The sequence below is a fragment of the Cervus canadensis genome, chromosome 5 (genome assembly GCF_019320065.1).
Source record: "Cervus canadensis isolate Bull #8, Minnesota chromosome 5, ASM1932006v1, whole genome shotgun sequence".
Lineage (NCBI taxonomy): Eukaryota > Metazoa > Chordata > Mammalia > Artiodactyla > Cervidae > Cervus > Cervus canadensis.
In genome coordinates, this window is record NC_057390.1 from 91,189,864 (window position 1) to 91,206,980 (window position 17,117).

Genomic DNA, 17,117 nt, shown 5'->3' on the forward strand with positions numbered 1-17,117 from the left:
CTTTCACTGAGCTAACATCATAGTATATGTTATCCAAAATACCGATTATTTTGTAAAAGCATCAATCAGTTTTATTCTAAATGGTATTTGGCATTTTGAGAATGTAAATAAGAAGTAACTTGTAGAAAGGAGATAAATATTAGCCATCTAACTTTTCAATTTCTGTTAACAAAGTTATATAAGCAACAAATTCTCAGGGAGTTCCCTGATGAGCTAGTAGTTAGGATTCCAGGCTTTCCCTGCCGTGGCCTGCTTTCAATCCCTGATTGGGGAACTAAGGTTCCCCAAGAAACAAAGGGTGACCATAAATAAATAAACAATAAATTCTCAAAATTTCTCAGTTTAATAACTGACAATGGCTGACAAAATGAGCAGTAAGAGAGTTCAATTTATCTTTACAATGACAGAAGATAATTCAAAATATAAAGTCTAAAACTAAATTGTTATGAGATTAATATTTTTTAATCTCTCAATATTTGCCTTGTGCTCAAAGAAAATTCATATTAATATCTCAAGAGTTCTATCTACCTCTTTCAAAGAGCTCCAAATCTCATCTTTAAAAGCTTTCAATCATACAAAATTTTATAGAAGTAGCTATTTTACTTTTAATGACTTGAGTTCCAGTATTCTCTGGAGGAAGTACACAGATTTACAGTACATCCGTACAGTGTATTACAGTGCAGCTACAAAAACAACATTAATGAAATGAAAAAGCTGATCACAATATTAAAAAACCAAGTATGATCACATTTTAGCTTGATGTGATGTATACATACACAGATATGTATACAAACACACACACATACATATGTATATAGAATAGGCTCTTAAACCGAGGGTGCAAAACATTCCTTTTCAGCAGGTTCTAAGGCCCCACCCCAAACGGTCTACAGTGGCACCCAGCAGTCTACAATTTTAACAAGCACCCCAGATAATTCCAATGAGGTAAACTGAAGACTACATTTTGAGGCACTGATCTAGAAAGACATACACCAAAAAGTTAAAAAGGGTTCTCTCAGACTACTATGTATAAAATAATAAGCTACAAGGATATACTGTAAACACAGGCGATATAGCTAATATTTTATAATAACTTTAAAAGGAGTATAATCTATAAAAATATTGAATCACTGTGATGCACACCTGAAAGTAATACTATAAATCAACTATACACTTTAGTAAAAAAAGAAAAAATAGAATGGTTCTCTCTACATAGTCAGATTTTCAACTGATTGAGGGAAAAAATGGAGTTAAAAATGAAAGTGGAGAAAGATTATCTGTATTTTCTAATTTTACTATTAAAAGCACATGTATGACGTATGTGTCGTTTTTTTCCCCAAAGAGGAAGGTAAGACAATATTCAGAGTCAGAGAAACAGAAAATCTTACCATAAAATCCATACACCTGTGTTATCTGTCTACTCTCATGATTTCCTCGCAAAAGTGTAATACGATCAGGCCATTTAGCCTTTAGTGCAAGAAGGTAAGTGAAGGTCTCCAAACTATAGTAACCTCGGTCTACAAAATCACCCTGTAAAGTAAAAATTTACAGTTACAAACAATATAATAACAGCAATATTTTAAAAAAATTATACCAAAGTGCACAAACTCAGAGACATGGTACAAAATAACAAAAATGAAGAGTCACACACTGAATTATTTGGAAATTGGGTTTTAACAAAAAATTGAAATGGAAGTAAATAAGCTATTCCTACTAAATGTGCTAGTCTTATGCTGCGGGAGGCTTACAGCAAGCTGCTGTGCAGTTCTCTCAAGGACTTTCCCTATAAAACCACCATTTTTTCAATTCTCTATTACCTACATTAATAAACGTTTGTTAAAAAAAAAAAGGTGAATCAAAAAAAAAAAAACAAAAAAAACATGTGAATCAAAAAACCTTAAATGAATTTCAAAAATATTTTTAACTGTATCAAAAGAGCTGTCAATTTGAAAATAGTTCTTTTTTTTTAGAGCAAATATCATAACAGTGTTCTACACTCAGTTTTGTATTTAACAACTGCATATGATGACATACTATCTACACTTCCCATTTATGTTTTACTTGGGCCAATATTAGACCATAGGGAAACAGCTAAAAGAATAAGAGAGTAACCCAGAAATTTTCAGAAGAAAGGAAAATAACAGGACTCAAAAAAAATTAAAACAGTAACATTTTATTCCAAAAGGAAAGCAAGTATCTACCTTAATAGCAAATGTGTAAATGTGTACATTCTTCAATCCAGATTAATAACAGATGAAAATGAATGCTCAAAAAAAAAAAGATGACAAAATAACAGTAAATTGAAGATTTATGCTTTAAACCTGAGGTTCCAAGCTATTGTTTTTTTGTTTTTACCTAACCAAAAACTACAAAAAGGCTACAACCCAGTCCTACCTGCACAGCAGTTTACAAGAACAATTATTCTCAACGAAAGGACACAGCAAAATGTAGCAAAGTATTGAATCACCTTTTCACATATTTAAATAGTGATTGTCACATGGCAATGAAAGTATTACATCATCTACATGTAGTAAGATAGATCTCCTCCATTTAAAATAAGTAGTTGAAAAAAATAAAAAAATAAAAAAAAAAATAAGTAGTTGAAAAAATATAAAATGAAATAAGTAGTTGGTATCACTGGTGTTTACATACCATAAATATGTAGTTTGTGTCAGGAACCTGACCTCCAGTTCTGAATAGTTCACAAAGGTCATAAAACTATAAAAGAAAGGCAATATATGCTGATTACAAATTCCTGTGAAGGAGTAAAATAATGAAACTGAGGCCAAACTGTGTAAAGAAGCGGTGAATTAAGACTTCAAATATGTACATTCATAAAAAGAAATAAAGTGCAAACTAAACTACCAAGCACACAGCTTCCAAGCCTTAAAAAATAAAGCACTAAAATGAAGCTTTCACTTATCACTAAAGTCATTCCTACCTCATCAATGTCATGGCAAACCCCCTCAAATTTCTTTCATACATCTCCCCGTCTATCACTACAGAATTTGAAATCATGTATCAGTTACCTAACTGTCGATAAGCTAACCCAATCATTTTGTCCCACATTCTGCATCTATTTTAAAGAGACAAAAGTTAAGGAAGCAAGTCAATAAGAATTTCTTTCAAAGAATGAGTTTACATGACACTTCATAGTGTCCTACAGAGCAGATCAATCTACCTTCCTATACTCTGCTTTCAGAGATGTGTATCCTTAGGCTCTACAGCTGTGGAGAGTCTTCTCAATAATCAATATATTAAAAAAAAAAAAGTATATTTCATCATACTCTATTTGCCTGAAAATTTAACTGACAAAAATGTGTGCTTGATAACTTCAGTCAACTAGATTATCCTAATCCTACTTCCTAAGCAAAACATCACAGTTTTTCTGAAAAAGAATTTTGGATTAAGGTATTGACTATACTATACCAACTACTATTCATAATTTCCTTCACGTCTGTCGTTTACATTTGAAAGTAAAATTTACGTAGTAATATTACTTCTCACTTCCCACCTCACATATATGTATGCATGTGTATATCACATATGTATAAACAATCACACACAATATAAGCAGTAAAAAATAAGTATATACATTTATACACACACTCGGTGTATATATGTGTATATGTAATACACACACACACACACGTGTGTGTGTGTTACTTTAGCCTAGTAATTCCACTTCTGTGACTATATCCTTAAAGGGGGGGAAAAAAAGGTGTGTAACATAAAGAAAATGCATCATAGCACCATTTCTAATAAGAGAAGAAACAACCTTCATGACCAACATAGGGGAATATTAGTAAGACCCAGACCTCACGCAGTCATAAATAATGATTATAATGGAAACTATGTAGCAAAGTGCAACAGAACACAAAACTAAACCTATAACATAACTATACAATTTTACTATGTAAAATATTGAGTATATACACACAAGTCTGAAAGGAAACACTTAAGAGTTTTATAAAATAGCTGCTTCTTTAAAAGTACTGTAGAAGAGTGAGTGTCCTTAGACTTTACTCCAGATGTCTGCAGCAACATGTTCTTGAATAGAAGCTTTGTAAATTTCCATTTAATTTATATATATTTAATGGATGACCAAAAATTCTGCTTCAGGGACCCATACCTACTCCATACTGAAAGTTTTTCCAAAATTCTTTAATATAATAAAGAGTTACTAAAGTGAGTCAGAAAGAGAAATATAAATATTGTATTCTAACACATATATGTGGAATGTGGAAAACCGGTACTGAAGAATTTACTTAAACAGGGCAGCAATGGAGAAACAGACATAGAGAACAGACTTGTGGACTTGGGGAGAGGGGAGGAGAGGGTGAGATGTATGGAAAGAGTAACATGAAAACTCACATTACCAAAGGTAAAACAGATAGCCAGCGGGAATCGGCTGTATGGCTAAGAAACTCAGACAGGGGCTCTGTATGAACCTAAAGGGGAGGATGGGGAGGGAGATGGAAGGGAGGTTCAAAAGGGAGGGATAGATGTATACCTATGGCTGATTCAGGCTGAGGTTTGACAGAAAACAACAAAATTCTGTAAAGCAATTATCTTTCAATAAAAAAATAAATTAAAAAATATATATACAATAAAGAGTTACTAAAAACATATGGAGACAAGTAACTGTCATACATTACTGGGAGCCCATCTCAGTATTTCACAAATAATTTCTACCGTCTATTGTATGTTTTTCATATCACACACTCTGTATAAGTTTTCTTATTTTAAAACAAAACGAATCCTGAGATGTGGATTTTACCCCATAATTACAGGCAAGGAAACAGTTGGCCAGCTCAGTAGTTTGGTCTTCAAAGGCTTTTGTTTTTACACTATATGAATCAGTATTAACCATATTAGAATTTTAAAGTGATCATCGCTAATGTTTAAACGTCAGATATGCAGATGACACCACCCTTACGGCAGAAAGCGAAGAAGAACTAAAGAGCCTCTTGATGAAAGTGAAGAGGAGACTGAAAAATTTGGCTTAAAACTCAACATTCAGAAAACTAAAATCATAGCATCCGGTCCCATCACTTCATGGCAAATAGATGGGGAAACAGTGGAAACAGTGGCTGACTTTATTTTTCTGGGCTCCAAAATCACTGCTGATTATGATTGCAGCCATGAAATTAAAAGACACTTACTCCTGGGAAGGAAAGTCATGACCAACCTAGACAGCATATTAAAACAGCAGACACATTACACTGCCAACAAAGGTCCATCTAGTCAAAGTTATGGTTTATACAGTAGTCATGTATGGATGTGAGAGTTGGACTATAAAGAAAGCTGAGTGCAGAAGAATTGATGCGTTTGAACTGTGGTGTTGGAGAAGACTTTTGAGAGTCCCTTGGACTGCAAGGAGATCCAACCAGTCCATCCTAAAGGAGATCAGTCCTGAGTGTCCATTAGAAGGACTGATGTTGAAGCTGAAACTCCAACACTTTGGCCACCTGATACGAAGAGCTGACTCATTTGAAAAGACCCTGATGCTGGGAAAGATTGAGGGCGGGAGGAGAAGGGGACGACAGAAGATGAGATGGTTGGATGGCATCACCGACTCAATGGACATGAGTTTGAGTAGACTCTGGGAGTTGGTGATGGACAGGGAGGCCTGGTGTGCTGCAGTCCATGGGGTCACAAAGAGTCAGACACGACTGAGCGACTGAACTGAGGTGAACTGAAATTCATTTTAAAAATCAGGGAGGGATGAATTAGGAGTTTGGGATTAACATATACATACTACTTTAAATGAAATAAACAGTAAGGACCTACTGTATAGCACAGAGAACTCTACTCAATATTCTGTAATAACCTATATGGAAAAAGAATGCATATATGTATATGTATAACTGAATCACTTTGCTGTACATCTGAAACATAACATTGTAAATCAACAATACCCCAAAATAAAAAATTAAAGAAAATCAATAACTCACCAAGTAATAATATACACATATTTTTAATGAAAAATAAACTGTTTTCCAAAGTAAAACAAAACAAATTTATGAGAAGACTGGCACTGTTTTACATTTTTGCAAGTCTCTTTAATGACTGGCAAAAAAGAGCACAGCTTGGGTTCTCATAGCCTACCTCTACAGCCAATCTGAATATTCAGTCCTGAATATTCATTGGAAGGACTGACGCTGAAGCTGAAACTCCAATACTGTGGTCACCTGATGCGAAGAACTGACTCATTTGAAAAGACCCTGATGCTGGAAAAAACTGAAGGTGGGAGGAGAAGGGGACGACAGAGGATGAGATGGTTGGATGGCATCACCAACTCAATGGACATGAGTTTGAGTAAACTCCGGGAGTTGGTGATGGACAGGGAGGTCTCGTGTGCTGCAGTCCATGGGGCTGCAAAGAGGCAGACACGACTGAGCGACTGAACTGAACTGAACTGAACAGCCAACCTGTTGGGATATGCTGTTTAAAGTATACAAAGAAAATCCAGCTTCATACAGGTATGTGTTACAAAAGGGAGCAGAATTTTAATAACCTTTAGAGATAATGGTGCATATTTTTCTTCTAAAACATCAAAACTGGACAACTGGTCTCTTCTCAAACTGTGTTAGATAGGTTGGTCTAACACTTTGAGTGGGTAATACACTCTGGTTATTTGAAAATGAAAAATAGTATTTCCTTATAATCATTAAAAAAATATTTGTTAATATTATCACTCATCTCATCAGAAAAGTCTTTTGGGTACCAGAAGCTAGGAGCTTCATGGTGGTGAATTCAAATTTTCTAAAAGTCCAATTATTTTCTTGAAAACTCAAATTCTGGCATCAGCAACAAATACTATCAATTGTTCCTCTTAAAGTGACTGGCTCACTTCACTTACTTTTGCAAAATAGTTGCCAAATACTCATAGTTTGTCATTCATTCTCTCAAGTAAAAATAGCATTCCATTAAAAAGAAAAAAAGAGGCTATTTCAGATGGAGATACAAAACTGCAAAAGTAATCTTCTTTTGAGAAAACCATTTTTCTTTGACATGCAGTAGATGTGCTTTATGCATACTTTCTATTTCATCACAGGGGCTGTTCAAAAGATATATCTACTCAATGGTTAAGAGCTACTATTAATTAATATTACTAGTTCATCAAGGACATTCTTAAATGATACTGGTATTTTATTTTACTGTAAATGCACGCATGCTGGTGAAGAATACAAGGACAACCAGCATAGGCGTGGTGACACTCCCTTGATCAGGGAGGCACCAGCAGTTTTACCTTCAGTTGATTCTGTGCCATCTTACAGACCCTCAAAGGTCCACATATAAAGAACTGAAGAGCTAGCTGAAGTGGCTTCTTAAACAGCTATTATGTACCCAGGCAGGACTTAAACCACGCTCTGTCTGACACTGAACTCTACAACCTCCTCACTATACTGTTTCAATGCTTCCTGGCACTGTATGCGTGCCAACACTTTCTATCAGCTTATTTATAGTCATAATCCACTCCTGCGATTCCAGAACTGGCCCAAGGGGAAGACAACTGTACAAGTCCCAAAAGACACATCTTATATTTGACTTTAGTCTACAGACATTTAGAAGCTTCTCAAGTCCTATGCTTTCGATGAGCAATTGTTTTAAAGGGTCAAGTACAAGAGAAACACTGTTCAGTTTGGTGGCAGTCTTAACATGGACTGGGAGTTCCCTGGTGGCCTAGTGGTTAGGATTCTGAGCCTTCACTGATGGGGCCCAGATTCAAATACCAGTCAGGGAAGTGACAGCAGGTGGGTGAGCAAACTGTGCAGGCAAAAATAATAACAACAATAATATGGGCTACTGGGCACCTATATGAGTTTCAAATCTCAGCTCTGTCCCTTAGTAGCTATGTGAATTTAGGCTAATTCCTCAATTTTTCAGTCTCAGTCCTTCTCCACAAAATGATCCAATTTCATGGAACACTTAAACAAAGAAAAAACTGACATGGAATTTATGAGAAAGCACTTTATTCATCTCAAAACACAAGATAAATGAAAACAACAGTTGTACATTTGACTGAAGGTATATATATTACGGAAGCGTAAATTTATTAATTTTAGTAGTATGAAGTTGTCTCTAACTTCCTGACCTTTGATCCTGACTGTAATTCATATACTGGAAAGTCCTTGGGGAATTTCCTGGTGGTCCAGTGGTTAGGACTCTGCACTTTCACAGCTGACTGAATCTGAGGGCACAGATTTAATCTCTGGTCTGGAACTAAGATCCCATGACCTACACAGTGCAGCCAAACACAGGCAACCCTTCAATTTTAATATTATAATCAAAGGAAAACACTGCTTGGTTTATTCCAACTTTTACAAATATGTTAAAGGCACTTCCTATATTAATATCCTTTATGTTAGCAAAATAGAAATGTTTATTATACTTTAGGAGAGAAGTTAACATGGAAACCAAAAAATACACTCATAATGGTTTACTTTAGAGAACTAGAATTTTAACAGATCAAATATGACATAATGGGGTTTCTATTTAGAAGCTGAAAACATGCAGATGTCATTTACTATAACGTCAAACATTCAGAGAACAGACTGAAAAACCCAACTCAATCACAAATAATCTACACACCTTTCTGCTCCTTTAGGCAGTCATAGTTAAGGTCATGTTGGCATTCATAAATCCAATGTTGGTCACAATATATTATTATTATAATCATATATTATATTATGTCACAATATATTATATTAGCCCCAACTCCACTGCATGCATGGAGCAGGCTATGAGTATTTTGTTCAGCTTTCATTACCCAGGAAAAAATTTAAAAAACTCCACAAATACACAGTTTCCTAATCAGGCTAAACACTGACAGTAAGAGTCTAAAAATGAGGTGTACCCCTCCTGTCAATGCTCTGAAACTCTTAAAAACAAACAAAATGCCAGCAGATGAAAAGGTGAACTGCCTTTCTCATTTCGTTCTAGCACAGAATTGCTGTGAAATCATGCACCAATAGTTTTTCTGAACAGTTATTCTCATTCCCACTAAGGAAATGATGAATTTTCAATAAAATAAGACATTAAGTGAACAGAATGAATACAACAGCAATGCGTAGAATGAATAGAAAATTAGGCCCAAAACCAAAGCATCTCCTATCAACCATAATAGCTATGAGCAGTCTGTAGTTATTTCCTATCTCCTCCTGTCCACAGAAAAATAATACTTCACTCAGCTCACTTCCTAAGTGTGATTTCAACAAAGTGCATGAATAATTTGACTACTGCTTTTATTCAGTTTAACAGTAACCAGGAATCATTAGTATCACACAGACTGAGGCATCCTAACCAACCACTAGCTGCTCCTTTTTTTTTTTTTCCAAATATTTTATAGCACAAGTGGAAACACACATGGACTATGGACAGACAGTACAAAAGCTAAAACTCTCCTCATGAAATTTTACCTGTCCATGTATGTCTCCACACACTGTTACTGGTGTTGATACTGGCTGGACATTTGACTCTTCCAACAGGAGATCACAAACGTAGTCACATAGCCGCTGTAAGACAAGAAAATAAAATGCAACCTTTTATTACAACATTAAAGCTGAAGACCAAGTGCAAAAATGACAAGAACTAACATATAATAATTCAACATTAAGATCATGGCATCTGGTCCATCACTTCATGGCAAATAGATGGGGAAACAATGGAAACAGTGAAAGACTTTATTTTCCTGGGCTCCAAAATCACTGCAGATAGTGACTGCAGCCATGAAATTAAAAGACGCTTGCTCCTTGGAAGAAAAGCTATGACAACCCTAGACAGCGTATTAAAAAGCAGAGACATTACTCTGCTGACAAAGGTCCGTATAGTCAAAGCTATGGTTTTTCCAGTAGTCATGTATGGATGTGAGAACTGGATCATAAAAAAGCTGAGCAGCAAAGAACTGATGCTTTTGAACTGTTGTGCGGAACAAGACTCTTGGGAGTTCCTTGGACTGCAAGGAGATCAAACCAGTCAATCCTAAAGGAAATCAATCCTGAATATTCACTGGAGGGACTGATGCTGAAGCTGAAGGTCCAACACTTTGGCCACCTGATGTAAAGGGCTGACTTATTTTAGAAAAGTCCCTGATGTTGGGAAAGACTGAAGGCAGGAGAAGGGGACAACAGAAGACAAAATGGTTGGATGGCATCACCAACTCAATGGACATGAGTTTGAGCAAGTTCCAGGAGATGGTGAAGGACAGGGAAGCCTGGCGTACTGTAGTCTATGGGATCACAAAGAATCAGACATGACTGAACAACTGAACAAAATGTATGTATTATTTCACAGAAAAGCAAACTACTCTATGATGACTCTGGGATTTGATCTGTCAGCTTTCACCTTCCTCTCACAATGCCTATTCCAAAATGCAAACTCCCTGGCTACACAGGTTCAGTTCAGTTCAGTTCAATTGCTCAGCTACACAGGTAACAGGTTCTAGAAGACAGACAGCTTTGCAAGGAACTGTCAACTGATGTTTTTCACACACACACACAAAAAGTAAAAGTCAATCATTCTAAAAGGAAAAGGTCTTTATCTGCTAATTTTTTAAGTAAATTACAAACCATGCACTTAGCAAATATGATCCAGCAACTGCACTCTTGGCAATGAAAATTTATGATCACATAAAAAACTGTACACAGAAGTCCACAGAAGTTTAATTCATGACAGCCAAAAACTGGAAATAAATCAGATGTCCTTCAACAGTGACTAGTTAAGTTATAGTACATTCACACAATGGAATACTATTCAGAAATAGAAGGAAACAAACTATTGACACATGACAATCTGGATAAATTTCAAGGGAATTATGCTCAGTTGGGGGGGAACCCTACCCCACAGTGTTACATACTGTATGACTCCATTTATATAACATTCTTGAAATTAAAAAATGTACAGAAATAGAGACCAAACTGGTTGACTGCCAAGGGTCTAGCAGTTAGGAGCAACAGGAGGGAAATAGGTACCGTTATAAAAACAACAACATGTGGACTCCTTGGGGTGATGGAACTGTGTCTTAAATGTGGTATTGGATACATAAGACTACAGATATAATAAGACTGCAAAGAACTAAATACATAAATAAGTACAAGTAAAACTGGAGAACAAGATCATGGGGTGTATCAATGTCAATATCTTGGTTGTGATATCTGTTCTACAAGATGTTACTACCAGGGAAAACTGGATAAAGGGAGACCTCCCTGGTGGTCCAAGGGCTGGGACTCTGAGCTCCCAATGCACAGTGCAGGTGCCCGGGTTCAATTCCTGGTCAGGGAACTGGATCCCACATGCTGCAACTGAGAGTTCACATGCCACAACTAAAAACCGCACAGCCAAATATATAAATAATTTTTTAAAAAAACCCCAAAACTGGAAACAGAGTACAAGGGATCTTTTGGTGTTATTTCTGAAAAATGCATATAAATCTATGATTATTTCAAAATAAAAAGGTTAACTAGAATTAACTATAAAATATAAATCTAAAATTAAAGAATCACTCTACCTTTCAAAAAGAGCTCTAAATGTTTGCATTTTAAAAATATTTGTCCTCTGAAAGTACTCAAACCAAAAGATTTCACAGAAGGAAAACAATTCTCACAATAGTTCTCTGGAGAAGGAAGGGTACAGTCTGCTGTGTAAAGAGAACTGGACGGGAAACCTCCTTCCATCTGAGACAAGTTATACTAGTCAGAGGCTGTATTAAAATTAAAATCTCATAAAATTAGATTTTAAGAAGGTCAGCCAAGAAAGGACAAATTAAACTACACAAGCATAATGAAATGATTCTTAACATTAATTATGGAATCTAAATGCCAAAACTTACTTAAATATAGCAGAGACACACTTTAACAGTTATAGCCACAATACTGTATACACAGGTAAGCACCAGAGAGCGGCCACAATGGAAGGAGGGAGGAGGAGTAAGAAAAGAGGCCCCCCAAAAGAAAATGAGGGGGAACCAAGCTGTTTAGAAATGTTCAAAATAAAGAGTCATTCTTATTCCTAGGATAAGTTCTGACCTTCAAATAGCACCTCAAAGGAAAGATCTTCCTTTTGGCCTGGAGTCCTTCTGGCCCTAGAGTAGCGAGCTCTTTCTTGTGCTGAATTTCCTACAAACCTCACAGGCTTCAATAAACAGTCCTTGGTCCTGACATAAAATCCATTCATTATTCATAACAGGAAAAGATACTGATGAAAAGTCCTTCAGTTTCATTTTACATTTGTTTAAAAAAAAAAAAATCAGCTTTTTCCTCCCCATGTAGGGAAAATCTCAGTTCTTCCCTACTGCGTGAATCTGTCTTATATGTCTCCTTTACTAGTTACTCAGAACACTCATATTTCTGACACTTCTGGTCACCAAATGTATGGAGGTTTTTCCCTCCCTACAATACGCAATTCTCTGTAACATCAGCTGGGTCTCCTACCATTTAACTCAACTCTGACACTATTTACTAGAGAGAGTGTCAGATCTCTCAGATTAAGAGCTCAGTCCCACAAGACCGCCCCCTCAACTCCCCCACCAACTTACACACACACTTCAGACACCAGCTGCAAGCCCAGGTTATATCAACTGCACTTTTAACCAATCAGCTATAGATCAGAGGTTCCGAAGACCTCTTCCGTGAGTTTGAATATTTGCTAGAGCAGCTCGCAGAACTCAGGGAAGCACTTGCATTCATCAGCTTATTAAAGGACGTGATACAAGGATACAAATGAGCATCTAGATGGAAGAGATGTGTAGGGCAAGGTATAGGGAAAAGATGGAAACAACTGATCTTTTCACTATCACCATAGTTTTGCCTTCACTAGAATGCCATGTAGTTGGAATTGTACCTATGTTGCCTTTTCGGGTTGGCATCTTTCACAGAGTAATATGCAATTAAGCTTCCTTCCTGTCTTTTCATGGCTTGATCATTTCTTCTTAGAGCTGATTAACATTCCATTGTCTCAACGTACCAGTGTAACCATTCATCTACTGAATGATACCTTGGTTGTTATCAAATTTGGGCAATTATGAATAATTATGGGCAATTATGAATGTGTATTATGAATAAACATCTGTGTATAGGTTTTGTGGTGGACATGTTCAGTCCATTTGGATAAACAACAAGGAGCAAGACTGCTACAACATATGGTAAGGGTGTTGAACCTGGTAAAGTGAAAGTAAAACTCACTCAGTTGCGTCTGACTCTTTGTGACCCCATGGACTTTTCCATGGAATTTTCCAGGCCAGAATACTGGAGTGGGTAGCCTTTCCCTTCTCTAGGGGATCTTCCCAACCCAGGAGTCGAACTCAGGCCTCCTGCATTGCAGGTGGATTCTTTCCCAGCTGAGCTACCAGCAAAGCCCAAGAATACAGGAGTGGATAGCCTATCCCTTCTCCAGCAGATCTTCCCAACTCAGGTATCAAACAGGGGTCTCCTGCATTGCAGGCAGATTCTTTACCAACTGAGCTATCAGGGAAGCCCAACTGAAAAAGATCTTCCAGAGTGGCTCCTCAAGTCTACATCCCCATCAGCAACGAGTGACAGCTTCTGCTTCTGCCAGTGCGGTCAGCGTCACAAGTGTGAAGGAGTGTGACCCTGGTATTTTAATCTGCATTTCCCTAATGACATATGATATTGAGCTATTGAGCACCTTTCCATATGCTTATCTGTCTTCTATATGTTTTCTTTGGTGAGGTACCTGTTCAGGTCTTTGGCCCATTTTTAATAAGGTTTAATAGGGTTGTTTGTTTTCGTACTGTTGAATTTATCAAATAAATCTTTCACAAATATATTCTCCCAGTTCGTGGTTCACCTTCTCATTCTCTTGACAGTGTCTTTTGCAAACCAAAGTTTTAATTTTAGAAAGCCCAGTGCTTCTCAATTATGTTTTCGTAAGTAGAATGTTTTGATTTGTTTGGGTTTGGTTTGAGTGATGAGGAACCATGAATCTGAGGGGTCTTTTTAACAACTTCATTGAGATACAAATCACATATCATAAAATTTGCCCCTTTACCGTGTAAAATTCAATGGTTTTTAGCATATTCGCTGTTGAGCAACCATCATCATAATCAATTTTAAACATTTTGATCACCCCAAAAAGATCACTAATGTACTCATTAGCATGCATCTGCCAATTCCCATAACCTCACCCCACAGCCATAGACAATAATTCACCTGCTGTGTCTTTGGATTTGTTCATTCTGGACATCTGGAAATGGGGCCTTTTGTGACTGGCTTCTTTCACTTAATATATGTTTTTAAAGTTCAGCCACATTGTAACATGCATTATTTCTTTTTTTTTGCATTATTTCTTTATTCTTTTTTATAGCTGAATAATATTCCGTTGTATGTGTTTATCACATTTTGCTTATCTATCCACCAGTTGCTGGACATGTGGGTTGTTGCCACTATTTGGCTGTAAGAGCTTGATTTTGACACAATAAGTCTGTGATGCCCGTCAGACTTCAAGGTGCCTGAGACATGCTTTATACAGCTGATCAAATGAGTCCTGTTTTCAAGGGAAAGTATCCAAACTAGAGAGACCAGTCTGGAGACTGTCAGAAAATATACAGCCCAAGTCATGAGACTAGAAGAGACAACTAACATGGCTGCTTATAAACAGAGAAAAGGGTAAGTTCAAAAAAAACATGAGTCCTAATACTTCCCACAGAAGTTGGGGGGCGGGGGAGGGGGAACCAGCAAAAGAGACTGCTTGATGAAGTACAAAGGAAACCATGCGAGTGTGGTATTATGGAATTCCTATGAGGAAAACATTTCAAAAGAGGAGTGGTCAACCATGTTCAACACTGATAGAAGGTCAAATTTTGGAGAAACAGAGTAGGGCCGAGAGGGAAAACTCCTTTATTCCTAAATCAACAAGTACCAATCGGAGAACATCATACACAAGTAATACCATGGCACAGTTCAGAGGTTAAGGGCACAGTCTTTGAAGTCAAAGAGATCACAGAACAAGTATCAGCTCTACTCGTATTACTTATTACTTGGTTTACTGTCTGTTACTTAGCTGTGTAACCCTGCTAAGTTACTTGATCTCTCTGTGCCTCAGTTTCCTCGTCCACAACAGAAATACCAACCTGGGGATATTCTAAGGATTAAATAAGGCAGTGCATGCAAAAAACACTATGGAGCTTTACATACAGAGAGTCATATACAAAATCTACAACAACAACAACAAAAAAATCTACGACATAAAAGCATACTCTGAATTATAAAATATGAGTTAGAAGAATATATATCAAACCCAAAACAGCAGTTGCTGGAGATGTCAAACAAAAGGAATTCCACCTTCATCTTTATTTATTTCACTTTTTAAAAAAGCCCAAAAGGGACTTTCCTGGTGGTCCAGTGGCTAAGACTCCGTGCTCCCAATGTGGTGGACCCAGGTTTGATCCCTGGTCACAGAACTAGATCCCACATGCCGCAACTAGGAGTCTGCATGCCACAGCTAAAGAAGACCCAGTGTGCTGCAACTAAGACCTGGCACAGCTAAATAAATAAAATAAATATTTTTTTAAAAAAGGATAAAAAAATTTTAAAAGTGTGAAAAAATTTTATTCTTGGTGGAAGGAAACAGGTATATTGTAGGTTATTCTTCATAGTTTCCTGTGGATTCTGCATTTCTTTTGCAAAAAACTTAATGTTATTTTGAAACTAGAAAACAGCCTTAATTGAAAAACTGCATAATAACATATATGCTACCTCTTTTATTAAAGCAAAAAATATATAGTATACACACACATAAAAACACACACTTGCTTATATTTACTTGGCATACCTAAACTGTTGTTTCTGAAAGGATCCATAAGAATCCTGATACTGGCTATCCAAAATAAGGACGGGAATCGGGTGACTGGGTGGCAGGAGGCAAGGATGGGGGGAAGATGTGACTTCTATAGTCTTTCACACTGTTTAAGTCTGGAACCATATGAATGTATTATCTATACAAAAAAATTGTTGAAAATATGTTATCAGGAAGAACAATTTTTTCAACAGAGGGTGCTAAGTCAACTGGATTTCCACAAAAGAATGAAGCTGGACCCCTACCTCACATCATACACAAAAATTAACTCAAAATGGATCAATGATCTAAATATAAATGTTAAAAACTATTAAACTCTTAGAAAAAAACATAGGGATAAATATTTATGATCCTGGATTTAAGCATGAGCAATAAAAGAAAACATAAATTTCATCAAAATAAAAAAATTTTGTGCATCAAAGGACATTATCAAGAGAGTTAAAAGATAACCTGTAGAATAGGAGAAAATATTTGGAAATCATTTATCTGATAGGAGTTTAATATCCAGAATATATAAAGAACTCCTACAACTCAACAACAAAAAGACATCCTAACTTAAAGAACAGGAAGCAACTTTCCTGGTGGTCCAGTGGAAAAGACTGTGCTCCCAATGCAAGAGGCCCAGGTTCCATCCCTGGTCAGGGAAGTAGATACCACATGCCACAACGAAAGATCCAGCATGCTGCAGTGAAGATCAAGGACCTTGTGTGCCACAAATAAGACCCAGGGGCAGCCAAGTAAATAAATAGATTTTTTAAATGGCCAAAGAACTTGGATATACTTCCAAAGAAGAAATACAAATGGCCAACAGCCACATGGATAGTCAATATCACTAGTCATAAGGAAAATAAATATAAATCAAAACCAAAATGAGGGGACTTCCCTGGTGGTCCAGTAGCTAAGACTCTGCACTCCCAATGCAGGGGGCCTGGGTTCAATTCCTGGTCAAGGAACTAGACCCCACATGCTGCAACTAAGACCCAATGCAGTCAAATAAACAAAAATAAATAAAACTTTTTTTTAAAAACGGATACCACTTTATACATACTAGGATGGCTATAATTTTTTAAAGACAAAAAATAACAAGTGTTGGCAAAGATGTGAAGAAACTGGAACCCTTACACATTGCTGGTAGGAATATAAAATGGTACAACCACTTTGGAAAAGTGTCTGGCAGTTCCTCAAACACTCAACACAGAATTATCATGTGACCCAGCAATTCCACTCTGGGTACACGCCCAAAAGAACCGAAAGCAGGAACTCGAACAAACACTTATACATCAGTGTTCACTGCAGCATTA

At 36.7% G+C, this 17,117-nt stretch overlaps 1 protein-coding gene across 1 annotated transcript in view; it reads right to left on the bottom strand.

The window, feature by feature from the left end:
* PPP6C (protein phosphatase 6 catalytic subunit) overlaps positions 1–17,117 on the bottom strand; it is a 37,640-nt gene that overhangs the window by 5,796 nt on the left and 14,727 nt on the right. The window contains exons 2-4 of the mRNA XM_043469551.1: positions 9,426–9,521; positions 2,653–2,718; positions 1,389–1,530 (exon numbers count right to left, since the gene is read on the bottom strand). Coding sequence (XP_043325486.1) covers positions 1,389–1,530; positions 2,653–2,718; positions 9,426–9,521 — 304 coding nt within the window. The remainder of the gene's footprint in view (positions 1–1,388; positions 1,531–2,652; positions 2,719–9,425; positions 9,522–17,117) is intronic.